We start from the raw sequence: 20,611 nt of genomic DNA on the forward strand, positions 1-20,611 counted from the left end.
CGGAGTTTTATTGTCACAGTTACATAAAATGTTCATAGGAAAACATCAGGTCTTTCCCACAACATAAGCAATGGTTGTTGTGGCTTTGCTGTCACATCTCCCAAGGACAAATATCCTCCAGAGGATCAAACCGCTTTGTTGAACAGCAGGTTCACAGAATTAACAATGTAACAACCATAATACAAACCTCTGTTTGTACATTAGTTATCTTCTTCCGTAATTCATCACATCCCAGACGGTATTTTCATCTGTGACTTTAGCTACCTAAATTCACTTCAAAAAGGCAACGCTGCAAAAGCAGCTCCAGAAAAATTCCTCCTCCCGCCTCAAAGACACATCTCTTCTTGCTGTCCCTTCCACTCCAGCTCAGCCAGTCTCCGGGGCAGAGATGTCTTGTGTCTGTGATTGCAACAACTCAACAACTTGGAGTACTTGATGGCAGTGTATTTTACACAAAGGGCCCTGGGCCAAGCACTGGAAATAGGAATAAGGCAAGGCATGGAAATCAAGAGGATTTTTGTCCATGTAAGAACGGCAAGGTCCTCTGCAGATATGAGGTGACACAGTTATACTGAAATATCTGTTCATTAAATCTGAGGTGTCCTGCTCTCTGCCTTTTCCCCAGCCACTGACCTGAAGATGAGTTCTCAGAAATGTTCTCCTTTTGGTGAACTCAAAGTTATTTCTCATCAGGAGATACAGAAGAGCAGAGGCTTCGTTCCTTGTGGAGGACAACTTGGAAGTGCAGCACTTCAGGATCTCGTAGCAGAGGGCAGCACACATGTTCACCCTTCCCTTGAAAAATGCTGAGGGAAACTTCACAGGAGGCATGCAAATGGTAAAAAATACACCATTACATTACATCCACAGAGCTCAGGTGGGCTGGGGCATGGGGCAACACAGTGGGCTCGAGCCTGGACAGCCTCAATATAACTCCTGCCAGAGTTCTGAGCCTGAAAGTATTTGTGGGAATGAATTCAGGACTTACTTTTAAGCATGTTTCCTAGAGCAATGTGAACTTTGCTGTCACGCATCTTGGGGATGTGCTCATGTATGTCCATCCATCCCCTCTCCCAACAACTTTTGGGTTCTTTGGCAAATTCTCACCAAATCAGAGAGAAGTTTTATGTTCTTAACAAAAGCCATAAACACCAGCAGGAGGGCAGAGAGGGGAGGTCCCATGGACATTCCCACCAAACGCAGCCATCTGGGACATCAGAATACCTGCTGAAGCCCACCCAGAACTCTGGCCCCACTGGGAAACATGACCTGCAATGGTCACACAGCTACTTGTATGTGTTTCCCAAAAAAGCCTAAAATCATGACTGCTCTCAGGAATGCAAACAAGAGACTCACTTGTCCCAGAGACCCTAAAATACACAGTGACCTGTCCTGGCCGCCAGGATGGAGCTGGCCCCAGGGAGCCACAGGATGAAGCCAAACTGCAGCATTAACTACCTCGGTGAGCAGCGGGGCTCAGAGATTTGCAGCAGGGTGGAGAAAAGCAGAAGGGGAAGACGGGCACGCTGTGCTGTCACAGCACGCCCGTCCCCTTACCGAACGCCTACTTCTGCATGGTGGTGGGGGCAAGCTCAGCCATGCCCAAAAGCAGCTGGCTGCAAAGGTGCCCAGCCTCGGCAGGCAGCAGCCTCCGCGCAGGGCTCACCGGAGCTGGAGCCCGCCAGTGCCCATCGTCTGGCTGTGGTTAGGAGCAGTGGCTGGTGGGAAGGGGCACCGCACACAGCTTCCTTCCACCCTGGCCGCAGCAGGCTGGGCACAGGGAAGAAGGAAGGGTTTTTGTGCTGGCACGCATGCCTCCGCAGCCACCGCAGGGACCTGGCTGGAGAGGGGTGATGCCAACACCAGCCCCGGGGGAGCGGAGGCTGTTTGGGCATCGCACAGCGGCACTCTGCTCCCTCTGCTGCAGCTGGGGACTGGGGCCAGGGAATCTCCTGGCGCAAAGAGGTAACAGAGGCAACTGCACTTTTTGTCTGTTCAGACTAGAAACATGCTCAGTCCATTTGAGACCCAATGGTCCTTACAGGGCATGGTCCATGAGCCGCTTTTGGCCCCACTACCTTTTCCCCATGAGAGATGTCAGTAAATACTGCAAGAGTATTCACTCATCTCCTCCAAGTCAGAGCCTGGAGCTCTAACCATGGCCCTCTGCTCCTTGCATTAAGTATATATGATTCGGAAAAGCTTGTTGGTACTGCTGTGGCCACCACCACAGTGAAAGGGTCTCAAAACACGAATCTAGGAGCTGTGGCTAGCAAGACGACACCATTGGGATTACACCGAGCCACTTAGGTTACGAGGCAGATGAAGACACTGCCCAAATACTTGGTGTTCACTGTCCCTGGCCAAGAATATTTAAAAAAAAAAAAAAAAAAGAAGGGAGAAAGAAAGAAGTAAATAAACATCATAGTAACACAGGACCAAGAGGATCATGTTGCACTGGAAAAGGAGTTATTAAGTAATTGCTGCCTGTTGTAATGCAGTTGTTCTCCCATGGCGAGATGGCGTCATGCCCAGGGATCAGCGCAGAGCTTGCCACAGTGATGTGTGACTGGGCATGCACAGGCAGCACACGGGCACCCAAGAAGGTATGGCTGGCACTTGCCCTCAGCAAGGACCACTGCTTGCCTGCAGAGACTTTTCAGATGTTTACAACCCAATGTTAGGAAAAAAATGTCACCTGGGAATCTGCTACAGAAGCAGTCAAGATCCCTCCCTGTGTGCTCCCCTCCATGCTGCAGCAGCTCTGGAAGGAAAACCTGTGCCCTGTTCACAGGGAACCTGCGTCCCCAGGTAGCTGCCTTCTGGAGACCAAGTCCGAGCAGATGCAATTGCTCCTGGCACCAGGGCCAGAGCTGGTGTCAAGGCAGCGAGCAATCCCCAGAGAGGCCTCTGCACAACGGGACACGAGGGTAGGGCAACCACAGTGGTGGGCAGGACATGCCAAGTGCCCTTCGCAACCACAGAGGCGGCTGTAACTGTGGCATCCTGAGAGCACTGATATGGGCAGGGAAAGCACAGCTTGCTGTGGTCAGAGGAATTGCTAACAGACAGGGAAAAGCTTCCCAAATGGGCTGTTGCAAGAAGGGAGCAAGGCTCTGCTGCCCTGGTCCTTCAGGGCTTGGGATTTGTGATCCCCTAATGTCCCCTGCTACCGCCAACGCTCCGAGGGACAGGGAGGCACAGAGCTGGCAGCTACATGGGGTTTCCGAGCTGCTCTTTAATGCAAATTATCTCAGCTCCCTCCTCTGTGCATGTTTTCCTTTGTAACCCTGAAGACCATTCCCAAGCATGTGAATATGTAATTATCTGTAAATGATGGTCTGAAAAGAAGGGTTTAGGTGTTAAGAAAATCTGGGTTATAAAACAAGAGCAATCTATCTTTTATTGCTTCTTCCTAACTAGTAAAGCAGAGACAGCTTTCTTCCCAAATTCCCAGCGCACATGCATGCAAGCAGGATCTATTCTAAAACCAAACCAAATATGCAAATAATTATAGATGTTTGCTCTTCGCCTTCTTGCAACATTTCTTTTTTTAAGTTTTGCCTATCAATGCAAAAATAACACAGAAAGCAAGCTATTTTTACGACAGATTTTGGGATGCAGAATAAATCTCTGGAGTTTTTTTTCCCCTTCAGCCACCATTTGCTGTGACCCTAGATAAGGGGGATTTTTTGCATTGTAATTATTAGCTACAGGCCTTGAAAATGACAAATTGTCCATTCTAGCTGCATCAAAGGTATAACTCACTTTTGCTTTTCTTGATGTTAACACTAATTTATAGCTAACAGCGATATGCAACCCAAAACAAAGCAGCTTTCATATTTCAAAACAAACTTGTGGGAAAACACACCATCCTCGCCCTTGTCATGAAATGCAGTGACCCCCCAGCTATTTCATCGTCACTTTGGGTCTTAGAAAAGCCCTCCAGAGGACTTGAAAGGAAGTTTGGGACTCGTGGTTATGGAGTTGGCAAAGAAACACTTCCTTATAGATACCATCTGCTGGGCTCATATCTTGTTTTCACAGAAGCAACACTGCGTCCTGTCGTAGGGGAAATGGGAGAAATTAACTGAAATCAATCTTTCATATCTTTGAAGGCCCACGATGCCAAATTCAGCGTGGATTCAGGCTGACACAAATCCAAGAAAACGACCCCACTGCCCGTCCCTTGCAGCAGCCAAGCACGCAGCCTGCATTGCTGACGTCAGCATTTTGGAAAACGAGCGCGGAAGCCCTGCAGGGCTCCAGGTTTTGAAGGCTGATGGTGAGATCAAGTTGAGCAGGTGTGCAAGGTTTGGCTTCGCATTTAAACGACCACAGGAAATTTGCCAGGGAGGCAAGGAAGGTCTCTTATTTGCTTATAGGCACAAAATAAATATTTCTGGCTAAACAAACTTTCCACAAGTAAGGGGAGGAGACGTGCAGGAGATGGTGTCTGAGCGGGGTGTGCACAGATCTGCAGCAGGATGGATCTCAAGGCTAAGCAAGCTCACAGGCAAGCAGAAACTCAAAAGAAAGCTAGAGCAATAAACATGTGTTGGACCCTGTAGAAAACCTGAATGATTCCTGCCAGTGTCAGTTGCCAATCTAGCAGGCTTTAAGCCTCATGGAAAAACATCTCGCAGGAGCCCCCACTGTCTGGAGCCAGACAGGTAGCGAGCAAGACTTCTGCATTTTCTGCTTCTCATCTGTTTGCTTAGGACAAACCAAATGCAGCCCTAGACATACTCATACTAGCTCTTAGCTTTGCTGTGGGGTTATAGTAAACTGTACATAGCAGAGACTTTTTCCACCTCTGAAAAACAGTTTAGCAGTCTCTGTCTTTAATCAAACTTTGCTCAGCAACTAGTGCAAGACCTCCTTTGGAAATAACTCTCAACTGCATATCATTCACGTGCTGCACTCTGCCCAGCTGCAACCTCACACCACAGGGATTCACCTCATGAATAAAGTGCTGCATTCAAGTGATTTGAGAAGTTTTAATTCATTTGAATGTACGATAACCATGCAGCTTGGAAGGGATGGAGTTTGCATGTACATCTGGTCTCGAAAATGTACATATGAGAAGCGGCAGGTTTTGACAAGCATGAAAGGAAATGTCAGCAGTAGCATCAGTCACTGCTCTGACGTGGTTAACTGGGGCTTCGACGCTGCTTGAGCTCAGGGGATTAAACAGCCTTGCTGTGTGGCAGGGCTCAGAGAAGTGCAGAAGGAGGTTCAGCAAGTACTGCCCTCTTTCAAACACAGTGGGAGAGGAGCAGCTTGTCAGTACAAGTATTATTCAAGCAACAGCATTGTCAGCAATATTGACAGTTTGGGGCAAAGATTCAAGAAGCACCAGCTTTCGGTTGAACAGATACTAATCTTCAACAGCAGTTTTGTGACCAAGCAAGTGAGGGAATTCCTTTTGTTTCCTGATATCCAACGAATAATAAATAATTGTTGAAACAGATCACTGATATAAAAAACAGCCCTGCTTAAGTTAAGTTGTTTTCTAAAATACGTCTCAAAACAGCACAAAATACCAGTTTAACAGGAGTTTAAGCATACTAGTCTCTTCTGTCACACCTATACATGTTCTCCTGCACCTTTGGAGTCATGTATCACCTACCTTGCTAATGAAAGCTCTCAGAGAGGCGAACACATGCTTAAGAGCTGCTTCCGACTGTCCATTTTTGAGGAAAGCAAGATGAATATCAAAAACCTTCTTCATGAGTGGATTATGGCCATCGTTGCTTAAAAGCTGGGTCTGGAAAGCATGAGATAATTTATTTTGCAGAAATCTTGTGTCTGAAGCTGGAAATGACGGAGATAATTTTGTGTAATTAATCACATCAATTCTTAAGCCAGATAAGGAACAGGGCCTTCACTAAAAGTATAACCAATAAATGTGGCAAATAGTACAAAAGTACACTAGTTGGTCAGAGGATTTTCGTAGCAGAGAATGAAACAAAAATATTTTATCAGTTTTGCATCACTAATTCCAAAACCTCACTGAATAATCTGTACAACTTTCACTGGCTGCCTAGAGTTATTCTAAATAAAACTCACTGTTAGCAACGTAACTATCACACTGTTTTTTCCATTTCTTTTAATTTGTCTCAACAAGTGTTTTATTTACAGCACAAAAAAAGAGGGAGGGAAAAAAAAAAAAAGTCTATCACATCTTCTCACTGGGCAGATTCTTAGCTGTAGTAAGTCAGTACAGTTTCCTTGTCTTCTGCAAAACTTTGACAGTTTACACCTCCTGGGAACCTTACTCCCTTTTCCCTCTTCCCTGCTGAGAGATGGTAAAATGAAATTTCTTGGAGAGGATTAATACAGTTTGGTGTCTGAGTTATCTTGCCTATGCCTGCTGTCATCCTTGCAGCTGCTGCGCAGGGCATCATGGCCACCCAGCAAGGACGTGGATGCCTCGTATCGATAGGAGATCAATAGCAATCCTTGGGCTGGCTCAGATCGGTCTTTTGACACCCGATACACATCTTGTAGCAGGGCAAGTTCAGGATCCATACTTTCTAACTGAACTCATTTAACTCTGTCAGTAAGAACATCATCAGCAATTTGACTGCAGTACAGAGCACACTTCTGTGTGGTAACACTGTATGACCATAAAAGCAAAGCAGAAACCCATTAAAGCGGAAGGGAATCCAGTCTATCCTGTGGTTTGAAAAGCACATTGTTTTGTGGTTCAGCCATATTCAAAAAGAGGCAACTGAGAAAGTCAAGCAAGTTTTAACTCTTGCATAGAATTTCATAGAATTTCTAGGTCGGAAAAGACCTTAGAGATCATCCAGTCCAACCGTCCCTAATCCCCCATTAAACCATATCCCTAAGCAGTTCATCCACCCTTTTCTTAAACACATCCAGGGATGGGGACTCAACCACCTCCCAGGGCAGCCTGTCCCTCCCTGGGCAGCATCTAAATCCTTCTACTGTTGCCAAACTATTAAGGAATAATTTTACTTATGCACCAGGATGGCTTTTTGCTCTGTATCAAAAAGAACAAAGGATACGAAGCAGAGAATATGATGACCTTTCTCGTCATGTTGTCCACTACATCTAAAAAGGAAATCTTCATTATGCTTACTCAGAAATCCAGAGTTGCACTTGTGACGTTATGCAAGATACATTGCTATAAGCAGGATTCCTCCAACCACACTTCGAGCAAGAGCTTTTCTGGAACACTATTTCAGTATTTTGCTGCCAGCTTGGGGTTCTCTTCACCACAGAGGATTTGATTCTTGTAGATGGCAATGACTGGGAGTGTGAATCACTATATGGAGGAGAAGGCTTCTACCACTGCTACAGGTCCTATCTGAACTGGCAACCACAGCTGGAACGCCTCAGCCCCAGAGACACTCATGTACAGTGATTCAAAGAAATCTGGGCCTCACTTCTCGGCAATTTATGGTAGAAAACTGTTCTAAGAATGCTAGACCTTCATTTCCCTTTCCTCTAGTCCATCTTTGCTACATGATGTATATTTCCTCTTCTTCTATTTTTGTTATGCCTACAGTTGTGGTGTAACATCCATGTAATTTTCTCTGGTCTTGCAGTTTTAAAGAAATTGCAAGGTTGCATAAGTGCATAATTACTCTGAGAGCCTGTGAAACACTGGGCATTTTGGAAAACAAACAAGCTGCAACTGATAGGCTTTTGTAAAGCCTTCCATAATCCGCCATGCTAGAAGAATGGATCACTGAAATCAACACGCACACAGAAATCCAGCACACTTTTCTACAATGCTGACCTTGAAACTCTGAGTGAAAAAAGAGATGGTGTCCAGGACGGTCAGGCACACTTCGGTGGCAACATTGCCTTCCAGTAGCGCCTGGTGCATAATATCTGCTTCTGAAGTGCCTACATCTGTGGACAGAAAGCAAATCAGGAGAAAAGAGCGTTCAACACTCCAGCTCCTACAAGATGTAAATGCTGATATAGATAAGGTTCTCCCCTTGCACTCCCTTGGGTTTGGGAGATGAGGTAAGAGGAGCGAGATGCTGAATTTGCCAGCTTCATTCAGAGAAGCTGTCTCAGCCTGATGCCAGCTGAGAAAACCAATGTCAGTGTTTCCCCTTAATCTCACTGTCTTCAAAGCCAGAGAGAGAACAAGGTGTCCAGGTTGTATCCGCAAAGCGTAAAACGGCTAGATGCTTTAATGGGGCAAACCTCATCCATGTGGAGAGGCTTAGTGCAGATTCTGGCCCAGCTCTCTGTGCAGAGCTGAAGTGCAGCCCCAGGGCTGCCCTCCTGCCTGCCCTGCTCACTACCCAAACCAAGGCAAGACCTGCACAACAGCCCAGCCAAGGGGCTGAGCCAAGGCAGGTGAGAGAAAAAAGCCACCCAAGTCTTAAGTCCCAGGGGTGACTTTTAAGAGGCTGGCTCAAATGTCACCCCCACCAAAGTGGAGCAGTGACCATTGTAATGCTGCAGAGTTTGAATATCCTGAAGCAGCAAGCAGCAAGTGGAGTTCTCAGCAGTTCCCATTTCGCTCTGCTGTACGTACTGTGGTTGAGCGTGAAGGAGGTCTCCAAGCTGCCCAGATGCTGGAGCCGCACCTGCATCCCCCCAGCTCTGCTGCGGAGCGCTGGCATCGTCTGTGATTTCCGATCGGCTCCTGTGTGCTTGGATAACCAGGCGTCGTGCACCCTGCAAGGTGAAGCGAAGACTGTGGGTTTGGACTAGCAGCAGCGGCCACATCACCGCAGGATTACAGGAGGCACCAGGATGGAGACCTGACCTCCCTCCAACACATTCATCTGGTTTATCTTGGGCAATCCCAGGGACTGACCGGGCTACCCTGGTCTTGCTTGTGCCAGATGGTCCTGGAGCTCATGAAAGGGCAGTGCTGCTGCTCAGGGAGCAGCCGTCACCCGGTGTCTCACCTGCAGCCAGCCGCGGGGGAGCCGGAGCACCAGGGGCTGGGGGTCTCATGCAGGAGCTGGAGGGGAGGGAAGGGGCAGGGGTGCTAAGACAAGGGGGCTCTGCTCGTGGCGTGGTGCTGAGCAGAGTCCCGGCCCCACGGGCTTCTGCCTGCTTGGGTTTGCCCAGCGTGGGTGCGCGCGCTGCCTTCCTGCCTCGGCAGCGGCAGGGAGCACAGGGACGGCCCCCCACCCTGGCCCCAGACGGAAGAACACAGTACCTGGCATATTTCTCTTCCCCACGTATCTGAAGTGAAATAAACACACCCTAGGAAGAAAATAAAATACGTCTCTGTTACAGATCCTGGCAGATCAGGAACGATCCAGAACATTTAAATCTACCCTGTCCCTTGGCTGCAGCCACACTTCTCTGTGCCTGAGGGTTTGGGTCTGTATTTACAAGTACTTGACTTCACACCTCGGGTTCCAAACCCTGTGGCATACCCCTGGCCCCCCACCCATCTGTTCCACACCAAATCCCCTGCAAAGCGGAGGTTGTGCCGGTCACGGCGGGAGGCTGTGCTGTGAGCTGGGCTCGCCGTGGGTGCTGGGACACCCTCTGCACAGCCTGGACCAAGCACAGGGCACTTCTCCCTTGATATACACCTTTTCTTATCAGAGGATGGAAGACCATTTCATTACACCCTGGCCAGACACCTCTAGTGCTGCAGAGGATCACGTGCACCCCGCGCTCATCTCGTCTTCTTTGCCAACGCTGCCCGCACAAAGGTGCAGCGTTTGATCTGCAGCCTCATGATACTCACTCCAGAAGCACAAGGACGTTGATCAGCTCTTGGGGGGAGAACTTGTTCCAGTAAGCTAAAAGAGTATCTGAAAGAAAGAAAAAACAGTGCACTGAGATTTAAAAAAAAAAAATAAAAAGAGGCCCTAAGAGACCAAAAACTGCCGGTGATGGCCTCTTGTCTTTCTGCCTGCCCTGCAGTGAGCAAGAGCCACCAACCTTCAGAGATCATCTTCACAATGTAGAGGTAGCACATCAGGAGCGTCCGGATCTCAAACTGGTCCAGGCGGCTGCAGTGGGACACGCTGCTCCTCGTGGAGCTCCTGCGGATCTAAGGGGACACACGGATGTGACGTGGAGGCCAGAGGGCACGGGTGCTCGGGCTGCACCTGAGCGAAGCATGGGGCTAGACACCACGTAGCACTGGCACAGTAATCCAACACGCACCAGATGTGCCAGCATTCCTCCTGTCCCCCCGCACGTGTACCCCCACTAGCACCATGCTTTGGAGATATCTCGTCCTTGGGGTTGCTGCCATGGGGCAGTCTGGAAATCCTGGGTACATGGTTGAACGCTTCTTGGCCCACAAAAAAAGAAGTCTGAGCGTCTGAGCAGAGAATGATGGTTTATCCAGCAAAAAGCACGGCAGCCCTGCTTTCACTTCCCCGCGCTCCGCAGCGTCTAAGCTCCCTGACATTTTGAAGTCAGTTCTTGTCAAACAAAACAGTTCATTAGCTGCCACAGGTCAAAGCACGAATCTAACTTTCTGTTAAGGACGTACACTTAAAACAAAATGCAAGTTATTAAAAACCCAGGAAATTTCAGCTAAGAACTTCGTTTTTTCCCCCTGATTTTTGGAAGTGTCTCTTGTTTTTCCTCCTACTTAGTGACTTAGGCAAAGATGAGTGAAATCCTGCTGGTGCATGCTGCGTGGGAAAGACTTAGGCATTGCGTGGTGAGAAACACTGGGCTTCTAAAGCTTTACCAATTTTTTTTGCCTTCTCTGTGCTCAGCCAGCTGTATCTTCTGACAAATGGATATGATTAAGCTCTAAGCATGACGCTTCTCCTAAAGCTGTGCCTCTCATGTTTGGAAAGGGATCCACAAATCTTATTTGTTGTTTATTCTGGGACAAGCTGTGGATGTGAGTCATAATAAAACAGAATTCAAGAGATATAGTGCTTTGCTGTTGACCATGCCAAACTATCAAGTCAGCATACAACTGACGCCGGGGAAACAGGCGATAAGCAACATGTCTACCTCTGTAGAGCAGCATTCAAGCTGTGCTCTGCCACATGGCATTGCTTTTAAATGGTTTTGTGGATACTGCATTTCCTAAGAGAAGAGCTGTTTTGAATGCCTCCGAAAACTGTACCTTCACCTTCAAGGACACAGGAAAGGCTGCCTGGCTGCAGGGGAGAGCTGAGCCGCAAGCAGCAATGCTTTCTGCAAACCCCGCCGGGTACTGCTGCCAGCAGGGTTGAAGCATATGCTCAGAGCTTTGCTGAACACGAACAGTTTGATCGTCAAGCGTTTGGCTATACTTGGTCTGGTAGCTTTGTGATTCATGCGGGAGAGCTTGAAAGGCCCCACCTCTCCAAATATGTCAGGACACAGCCAGTGGGAGCCCAGATAATCTTTGCCTTGCGTGTTGTAAGGGCCAAAGTTTTTAAAGATGCATCGATGATTCACGTCAACCCAAGACATCTGGAAAGCGCCTTGAGGAAAAGCAGAGGCTGGTCGGCACAAATACCTGATTTCCATGTGTGCAATCTGCCAAGGAGTGAGCACACCCTGCCCGAATGCTGGGGGCAGAGCTCTTTGCGGCGTGACTGCGGGTCACCTCCTGCAAGTTTGGGGCTGTGATTATTAGCCTGCGCTGATTTTCCTACAGATAAACTCATCTTCTCTTAAGGTCAGAGATCACTGGCAAACCTCATGTTGCGGTGCTTTGCTTCCCAGTCGTGTGCACAAACCAGTTCCCAGCGCTGGCCACTGGTCAGGCTGAGACCCCTCCACGCACACAGAGCACAGCTGAGTATAGATAACGCACCATGGGAGCAGAGATTTTCCCCCATGGATTTTGGCTTTCATCTTGCATAAGTAATTTGTCAACAGTTGTATTTTTGGCTCAGAGATGTCTGAAGAGGGAAAGCACACCAGACTCGTGAGTCTGACCTCCTCTGTTAAAAACGAATCTGTTTGTTTCCAAACAGAGATATTTATAAGTTGGCTTTTGAGAGCGTTACCATGGGGAACTCCTTTTCCCTCCGTGTTATTTCACACCACCCACAGACCGGTGCAGTGAGCGCTGGCCCTTTCTAGCCCCAGACACATTACATTTTCACTCTGATCCGGGGAACTGGCTGCCCCCTCTGAGTTCAGGGATCCTTTCGAGTCCTCTCGCTTTATCACATGGCCATGGGAAGTGCTGCTCCGCAGGCTGGAAAAATAAAACAAAAACCACCCACAATTAACCGCTTTGCATCAGGGTCCTCAGTGCATCATGGAGAGTGGAGGATGTAGTTCGGACAGCACAGAGAGGGTTTGCCAAAGCCCCGTGTCAGCAGCTGATTAATCTGGAAAGGACAGTTGGGGTGACACCACGTCCAGGAAAAGCATACTAATTCTGAGAGGTCATTTGCAGAATATTGGAGTCTCCTTCTCTGGAGATGTTCAAACCCCACCTGGACGCGGTTCTTGTGTGATCTGACCTAGGTGGTCCTGCTCAGGCAGGAGGATTGGACTAGATGATCCTTTGAGGTCTCTTCCAATCCCTGACATTCTGTCATTCTGTGATTCTGTGATTCTGTAATACTAATTCAGGTTTTGGTAATGGTTTTTGAGGACTGGTAATAGTTACATTGAAAACAGATGGGAAGTTAAAGTTCAGAAAAATTAATTACCTGGATCTTTGTCTGCAATCAGGCTGGATCTATTGAGGAGGATGCAAAACTGCACATGAATTCATCCCTGGATGCCTGTAAGCAATATAAGGTTTTTGTGAGCAATGGAAGATAACATCTATTTCTCTTAAAGAAGAGATAAAGAATGAAAAAAGCAAATTAGAGCAGCTTTTAAAATGTAGATTAAAAACTAATAAATCTATTTCCTTAATTCCATAACAAGGAGTAAATGACTTAGGAAGGAGTGCAAAGAATAGCAGAAGATATTAAAGTAAGTCACAGCAGATTTTTCCCTTTTGTTTTTCATCCTCTAAGTTGAAATTTTGAATTGTTTTTGTTCAAATGTCTTTTGTTGTTGTTGTTTTGCCCCAAACAAGGAGGTGAGTCTAGTCTGCCCCTGGGAACCACACACAACCCTCAGGCAGATGGGCAACTCCCCAGAAGAGCTGCTGGAATCTGAGGCCGAGTCCTGTTGCAACTCATTGCACTTGGAGGGACTTATCTCACCTCATAGCACTATGCATACCGTAAAGAAACACATTAAACGATCGAAAGCAAAAGGGCAGAGACATCCTACCCAGAGCTGCAGACGACAAAGTCACAGGAAAAGCAAATATAAAAGAAACAAGCACATCAGGGGGCTGCGGAGGAGGAGAAAACCACACGTATTTCTAAGGCTGAGCCTGGCTGCAGGCAGGTGAAAGTTGCGCAGGGGGTGTTGTGGGCAGGGGAGGACTGAGGAGGGCAAGAGGCACCGCTGGGCTTTACTCACGGGGCTGGAGGCGGCCGCGCAGGAGTAGAGTGCCTCGCGGCTGGCTACTCGCTGGAGGTTCTCCAGGAAGCAGCCCGAAGAGCGGCAGGTAGAGCTGGGCGATTTTTGCCTGCTGGTTCTGAAAAAGGACAGGGAGGAAAAATGTAGGGAAGAGCCCAGGCTCTCAGTGGAAGGTAAAAATGGGGCAACTCTTGAATCAAAACACATACACACACATATCTATATCTATCTATATCTATATCATCTATATCCAGTATATTGTATCTGAAGACATGGGTGGGTTTGGCTTTTCACCTCCCTTTACAGCGCTGCCTGGTAGGTATTACCCTTCTAGCAGTGAGCTTGGGGCACTTGGGGATTTTGAGGGCTGAAAAACATTCCCAGTCACCCTGGATGTGTGACAAACTAAATCCTGGATTTCCTAACACTTTAACTGGCCTTCGCTCACATGGCTTAATTTTTCAAGTGCAACCACCCAGGAGTAATGACACAAAAACATTTGCTCCTCGCCCGGTGCTGGCTGTTGCTTCCAGTCAGGAATTCTCCATAGCAAATGCTTCTAGTTGAAATAGTTTATAGGAACAGATTAATTTGGATTAACTGATCCAAATCAAAAATGGTCTGGTTGATTTTTTTCCAAACGCAGGGCTCTCGTACATCGAATTCTTTCTTTGATAAAATGTATTATTCTGGATTTGACAGGAAAAAAAAAAAGTGTAGAGAATAGCACATTTTTGACTGATAGAAGAATCCAACTTTTTCTTCTGATTCAGACAAAGATAAATTTTGAAAAAAAGCCCACGGTTGAGAAAACCTCTCTCAGTCACTGATGGAGCCAAGCAAGGCTGCAGAAACAGACCTTGCCACGCTGCAGCCTGTCCTACCCATGATGTGATTTTTTTGTGATGTGATTTTTTTTTTTGCTCTCATGGAGCATCCTGCCCTGGCTCCAGGCAGTTTCCTGGTCATGCAGCCCAGATCTGGCACAGCACATGTACAAAAATTCAGCGGGACAATTTTAAGACGGGTGGTTTTGAGCAGGCATGGACAGCGCTGCGCGCCGAGGGGGCAAACGGCTCCTGACTTAGGGCGAGGGTTTCAGGCACCCAGAAAAGCAGAAACACGCTGCCTCTGACCCACTCCTGGCAGAGAGCTGGCAAATCTCTCCTGAAATATCAAGTCTTGCCAACTACCACAGGCTGCAGTTTTGTTTCCAGGCTGCGCAAGTCACCAGGGATCCTGGCTGCAGAGCAAAGCAAGCCACCGCCCGCTCAGCCCCTCGAACAGGCAGAGGAGGGAGAGGAGAGGAGCTCCGGGACCATGCAGAGGGCAGGAGCCCTGGGCACATATGAGTCACGCTTCTCCTACCTTTCCACATAAAACTCAGGAATGCAGCACACTAGGAACAATTTGAGGAGTTAAACTCTAAACAGAGGCATGTTTTCAGCCTAGAGCAAGGACACGTAGTGTCTACACAGGTTGCTCAGCACTTTCAAGGATATATGGGTCAGCAGCAAGCAGTGTCAAGACAGAAAACAAGCCCATCTCCAGGCTCTTTCAGCAATACCACATGCTGAGCCTCTGACAGAAGAAAGCTGAAAGCTACCCAGCGGAAATCCAGCATCTCATGAGAATCCACAGATCCTCTCCTCTGGTTCACTAATTAGTAAAACCTGCAGCTGACTTGTAACAGAAATCAGTCCTGTTTCCTAATTATAGTATATTAATGCAGAATATTAATTTAAGCCCAAGACCAGAAGAGCATTGACATTGCTTAGTTTTGCTGAACAGCCTCTTGGCTAACGACGCTCTCAAGTTCCTTAATGGCTTAGGGTTTTATTATCTAAATACTCAGCACGAATAAGAGCACTGCAGTTATCTGACTGCATTGTTTGTGTTCCTAGATAATTTCTCAGACGTTATTTCTCAGGCTATTATTGTTATACCATAACTACCAGTTACTACAACAGTTCCCTAAAAAGTATGAGAATATCCTTGGTGCATCATGCAAGATCTAAAACTCTGGCGTGTGTTTTTCATAAAATTTAAGAACATTACGTTTAAAAGCCAACAAAATATGCCTGACCTTGTGTTGATATCTGTTGTCGAAGGCATGCTTTATCAAGAGATTTTTTAAGACTGAGATGGCTGTATATCTGATATCGTAGTTGTCCTGCAAGGCAACAGAGGCTCTCTGAGAAGCATCCCCACCAGGAATGATGTCTGCAATACTCATCAGTTAAACTGTATTCAAGATTTACATCTGAAAGAAAGAGCAAGGCAATGGTTAAGGAGACTGTTCTGAGGATCTGTTCAGAGCAAGAAGACATGACGGTCATGTAAGCCACAACAGTCCACCAGTACGGTTGATCGCTTTCTCTCCTACAGTGCACCAATCCTTCAGTAAAGCCTCAGCTGGCTACAGGTTTCTCCACCACGGAGTTAAGTCATGTCAAAGAACTTGGCATCTTCCACTTCAATCTAATCATTCATTTCAGCCCTCACCGTTTCAGCAGCAGCTAACAGAAGGATCTCTGCAGTGTGATTCTTTACAAAGCTTAGTGCTCCAAAAAGTCATTTGTAAAGTCAGAGATGGATGAACGGGGAAAGACAGCACGACTTACTGGCCTGGGGGTTATCCTGTGAATCCCCAAACTACCCAGGCAGTGGAGGTGCCAACTTCCACCAAGCAGCTGTGAGGGTGGTAACAGGCAGTGGAGACGGGGTGTTTGTGATGGTCATCCAGCCCCAGCAGTGCCATTTCTGCAGCTTGTTCCACATTCCCCGTGAAATCTGCATTCCTTCTTGCCAGGTCAGAGAGCAATGGCCAATACTTCTGCTGTGATGAGGCATATAAAGGAGGAGTGGTGCCAAGTGACCGCTACTGCATCCTCCAGCAGTGTGCACAGCCGGGCGCTCCAGCCCCGCTGCGAGGACCAGGGAGCCAGGGCAGGGTTCCAGGCAGCTGCTTGCCAGAAACCATGAGACTCCCTTAGCTTCCCACCAGCAGATACTGAACATAGCTCCTTAAAAGCTACACTGACTGACAGGAGAAAGGCAGCTCGGTACCTAATCACCTTGCTTAACTTGTACCCTGCATCAATGTAGATTCAGGCTAGATACAGTGATCAAAGGAGCGGCTGCTCCAAGGATAAGGCATCATTTCCATGGTCGTGCCTGGATAACGCTGCAGAGAAGTGACAGACACGGATTTCGGTGCCGGGTGTGTGTGCACTCGGGCTGCTATGAATGACCTTGCCCTGACACCATTATCTCTGTCAGACAACTCATATACCTAATCAGAGCCTCAACAGGCACCGCTTGATGCTCTTTAAGCCTCCCAGAGGGATAACCCCAACTTCAGCGTTCTTCCCCCAAAGGGTATAAATGCTGTGTGCTCGGCTCAGACTTTTTTTTTTTTTTCTGAAAACCCGCAGGTGTGAAAGTTTTTCTGTGGTTAGGCAGGGTGCACACACAGAGCTTTGAAAATCCCAGCCAAAGACTTCCATCAGCTCTACGGCTGCAAAAGATAGTTTTAAGTTCGTTGATTCATAAGTAGCATTTACTGGTTTGTGAAAGTCTGATTCAGAGGAAAGAGAAAGCAATCTGGAGCATTATCTAGCTTCATTGTTAGTCATGTTAGCAAATGCCTAAGTGTCACACATCATGGTTATTTCATTAGTTGGATGCAAGCTAATTGATTGAAGCTGCGTATTTAATTTGACATTAAAGGATTCAGTGATCTCAGCTGGACCTACCTACTGAGGTGAACCGTTCCACAGCAAATGAAAAAAAAATCTAATTCATGAGTAAAAAGAAAAGGGACAAATAAAAGACAGCAAAATAAACAGAATAAGTAATGTTCTAATCTCGGAGAAACGGGACAGTAGTCATGTTTCACCATTATTTGTAAGACTATGCTAACTCCCAGCTTCTGTCAGCCTCTCGAGTTCTTTGCTATCACAAGATTGCAAAACCATTCTGTGCTGCTGGTTGTGAGGACAGGCTTGAGGGTTTGCTCTGGCTGATGAGACACACATGTCCCCAGGCAAGACAGTGGGGATGCAGACCAGCAACCAGCCACGTTAATTGAGATATTTCAGAGAAACTCTTCCAAGACACAATGCTCCAATTCAACAGGATGTGGTCGCAGGGATGTGCTCTGCCACCAGCTTTGCTGCAGAAGCCCACTTCATCTACCTTCCTGGGGACTATTCCTTCTTTTCCCACAAACAGAGTAGTAGGAGGCTGGGCGTGTCCCCTCTCTGCATCCGAATAAGCTGATAAAGAGGTGAGGCCACACCAGCAGGATATCTCCTCGGTGATGTGCACATCATACCTCCCGCTGTCCCCTGCAATCACAGGTCTGTCCACAAAACAGAGAAGTTTGCAACGGAGACGTCGCTACGTGTCTCCCCCACGGCAGGCAGGGCACAGGCCCCACTGCAAAGGCACTTCTGCCACCCGAGGAGAGGCTGCTCTACTGCCAAGAGAGGCGCGTGAATGACAATCGCTACCACTATTTTAAAACACGTTTTAAAAATAAAACCTCAGCTCGTAGGTCCTCGTCAGTAAAACAGAGGAGGAAAGATGAGTTGCTCTTACAGCTTTTCAGTGTAACCATTGCAAACCAAAGGTGAATTTTAACCAGGAAAGAGCATCCTTATGTTATCGTGCCGCTAACGAGTATCGGGGAGGCACGGTGCTTGTGGTTTTCTCTTTCTCAGCCATTTCTAGCAGTGCACTTTGTTAAACTATGCCAGGCAAGTAGCCAAACTGATGCAAGTGTAAGAGATTAGCAGCTGGTCCAGAAAGCTCTGAGCAGTCAGAAATATACCAAAATAAGGGAAACGTCACAGTTACTGCTGCTTCTGCCACCTCGATGTACGCGGAACCACTTTGGGACTTGTATGGCTGCACGCTGAGGCACAAGAAAACATCCCCTCGCCTCCATCAGAATAAATCATAGAATCATAAATCCACCAGGCTTTCACTTGGGGAAATCCCAAACCTCACTGTCCTCTCCAGTACTTATTTTGGCCAGGCTATTAGCACCCAAACCTGGCAATCTTTACGGTATTTACCTAGCAATCCCAGGAGGCCAGCAAGGCACGCTGCTGGCTCAGCGCTGTGGTCTGCACTGCCATCAGTAGCAGAGCTGCAGCCATCCACACTTGCACAATGCCTCAGCTCAGCACCTTGCAAAGCCCATCTGTCACGTGGTGAGCAGCATCAGGACCAAAGGAGACACCGTGTGACAGCAAGAGCAGCCTGGATACATGGTGGTGCCACAGTATGTGTGTCCTTGGTACGTGCTAAGAAGGACATGGACCTGTTGGAGCAGGTCCAGAGAAGAGCCACGAAGACAATCTGAGGGCTGGAGCACCTCCCCTGTGAAGACAGGCTGAGAGAGTTGGGGTTGTTCAGCCTGGAGAAGAGAAGGCTCCAGGGAGACCTTCTAGCAGCCTTCCAGTACCTAAAGGGGCTACAAGAAAGCTGGACAGGGGCATTTTACAAGGGTGTGTAGTGATAGGACAAGGGGCAATGGCTTTAAACTGAAAGAGGAGAGATTTAGATTAGATCTAAGGAAGAAATTCTTCCCTCTGAGGGTGGTGAGGCACTGGAATGGGTTGCCCAGAGAAGTTGTGGCTGCCCCATCCCTGGAAGTGTTCAAGGCCAAGTTGGATGAGGCTTTGAGCAACCTGGTGTAGTGGAGGGTGTCCCTGCCCATGGCAGGGGCGTTGGAACTAGATGGTCTTTGGGGTCCCTTCCAACCCAAACCCTTCTATGATTCTATGACTGGCATGGGCTCAAGTCCTCCTCTGGCTGCCATCAGTCCAGTGTTGAGTACAAGCTTGAAGACACTGTGTGTGCACTGCTATACTCTTGTTCCAAATGAAAGCAGAAGGTAACCTAAATCATCTTCTTGTGGACACAAAGAGAGCTGGCAGTGGAGCAGTGAATTCAACCTGTTCCCCTGTACCTGCATTCTCTACAGCAACGATCAATGAGACACCCTGCTTCTCTGGGGATACTGACACTCGTGGGAACAAAGGATTACACTTGCACAATTTGTGTATTTACTGAAATAGGGGCAGTTTCTTTCAGATATTGTTAGTCTCATGCAAACTTAAACATAGGAAATATTGAAAAAAAAATGATTGCACACCATTCTGGAGCAAAATTATGGAAACCTGGAGCAAAATTATGTAAATGATGTAAACAGCATCTTTTCATGAGGTTAATGTAACTCAAGCTAACCAGGACATAAATTTCCTTGACATCAAACCAAGTTCCATCTGGTCAGAAGCCATCAGGACTAAAAAATTATAGCTCTCTAGCCAGTCTCTTGAGAAAGGACATACCTTGAACTCTTTGCAGCTTGGGTTTGGAAAAGGTCATTGGTAAGTTCAGAGGAATGTAGTGCTCGTGATTGCAAACGGTTTGAAGAAATTCAAACTTGTATTCAACCAGTAGCTGAGGGGAAAAAAAAAAAAAAAAGACAAACACAAACTATGTTTTCAGTTTGACTCATCTGCTTCCAGTTCAATGTGTTTGTTGCACAAGGGCTGGGGAATCTAAATAGCATTTGGTGAAACTCAGTAATGATGGCATATTTTTGTGTGGTTCCCCTAAATGTCAGTGCCTGCGGCTGTCACTTGGGACTTCTCTACCTTTTTCATCCAGACCATTAACTAATCTCTCATTTAGTTACGACTCTTTACATTGTTTTAAAGCTTAGCTGCATACAGACTCCTGGCCCAGGCAAAGAGGTCTCTGCCTCCACAAGACTCTACAGGAGCAGTGTCTAAAAGGCCTCCAAGAGTCGCATAAAATAATCACTACAGAGCTTTGTCTGACGTAGATACGTACAACTGCAAAACACCTTCCAAGAAACATACTGCTTACCTTAGGGTCTTTTGGGCTGAATCCAGAAATGTAATCATTTATCAAGTTAAAAACAAATCCTCTGTCCATAAAGGTCAAACAACGCTGGATAAAAAACAGCAACATGTGACCAATCATTAAAAATAAAAGCAATCATCCTAAATCATCTCCGTACTACTGTCCTGCCAGCAGCTAAGTTTGATCCTCTGGGCGGCTGCTGACTTTCCAAAATGTACTTGATCCTGTTTCTCTGAAACTATTTGGATGACCTCACTTAAGCCTCCAGTGGGCAACAGAAATATCTAACATGAGACCAGACATATTTCCTCTCAGGTTTTGAACAGTTGCTAGGCACGAC

The 20,611-nt window shown here is 47.2% G+C and overlaps 1 protein-coding gene across 1 annotated transcript in view; it reads right to left on the bottom strand.

The window, feature by feature from the left end:
* DOCK11 (dedicator of cytokinesis 11) overlaps positions 1-20,611 on the bottom strand; it is an 84,153-nt gene that overhangs the window by 15,671 nt on the left and 47,871 nt on the right. The window contains 19 exon segments of the mRNA XM_086619890.1: positions 634-816; positions 5,633-5,770; positions 7,775-7,890; positions 8,531-8,692; positions 8,910-8,971; positions 9,172-9,213; positions 9,710-9,776; positions 9,907-10,018; positions 12,028-12,110; positions 12,113-12,130; positions 12,594-12,626; positions 12,629-12,668; positions 13,366-13,431; positions 13,433-13,483; positions 15,452-15,555; positions 15,558-15,581; positions 15,584-15,628; positions 19,731-19,842; positions 20,275-20,358. Of these exon segments, the coding sequence (XP_086476016.1) occupies positions 634-816; positions 5,633-5,770; positions 7,775-7,890; positions 8,531-8,692; positions 8,910-8,971; positions 9,172-9,213; positions 9,710-9,776; positions 9,907-10,018; positions 12,028-12,110; positions 12,113-12,130; positions 12,594-12,626; positions 12,629-12,668; positions 13,366-13,431; positions 13,433-13,483; positions 15,452-15,555; positions 15,558-15,581; positions 15,584-15,628; positions 19,731-19,842; positions 20,275-20,358 (1,542 nt within the window).

This window comes from Tauraco erythrolophus, chromosome 13 (assembly GCF_009769465.1).
Source record: "Tauraco erythrolophus isolate bTauEry1 chromosome 13, bTauEry1.pri, whole genome shotgun sequence".
NCBI classification, from domain to species: domain Eukaryota; kingdom Metazoa; phylum Chordata; class Aves; order Musophagiformes; family Musophagidae; genus Tauraco; species Tauraco erythrolophus.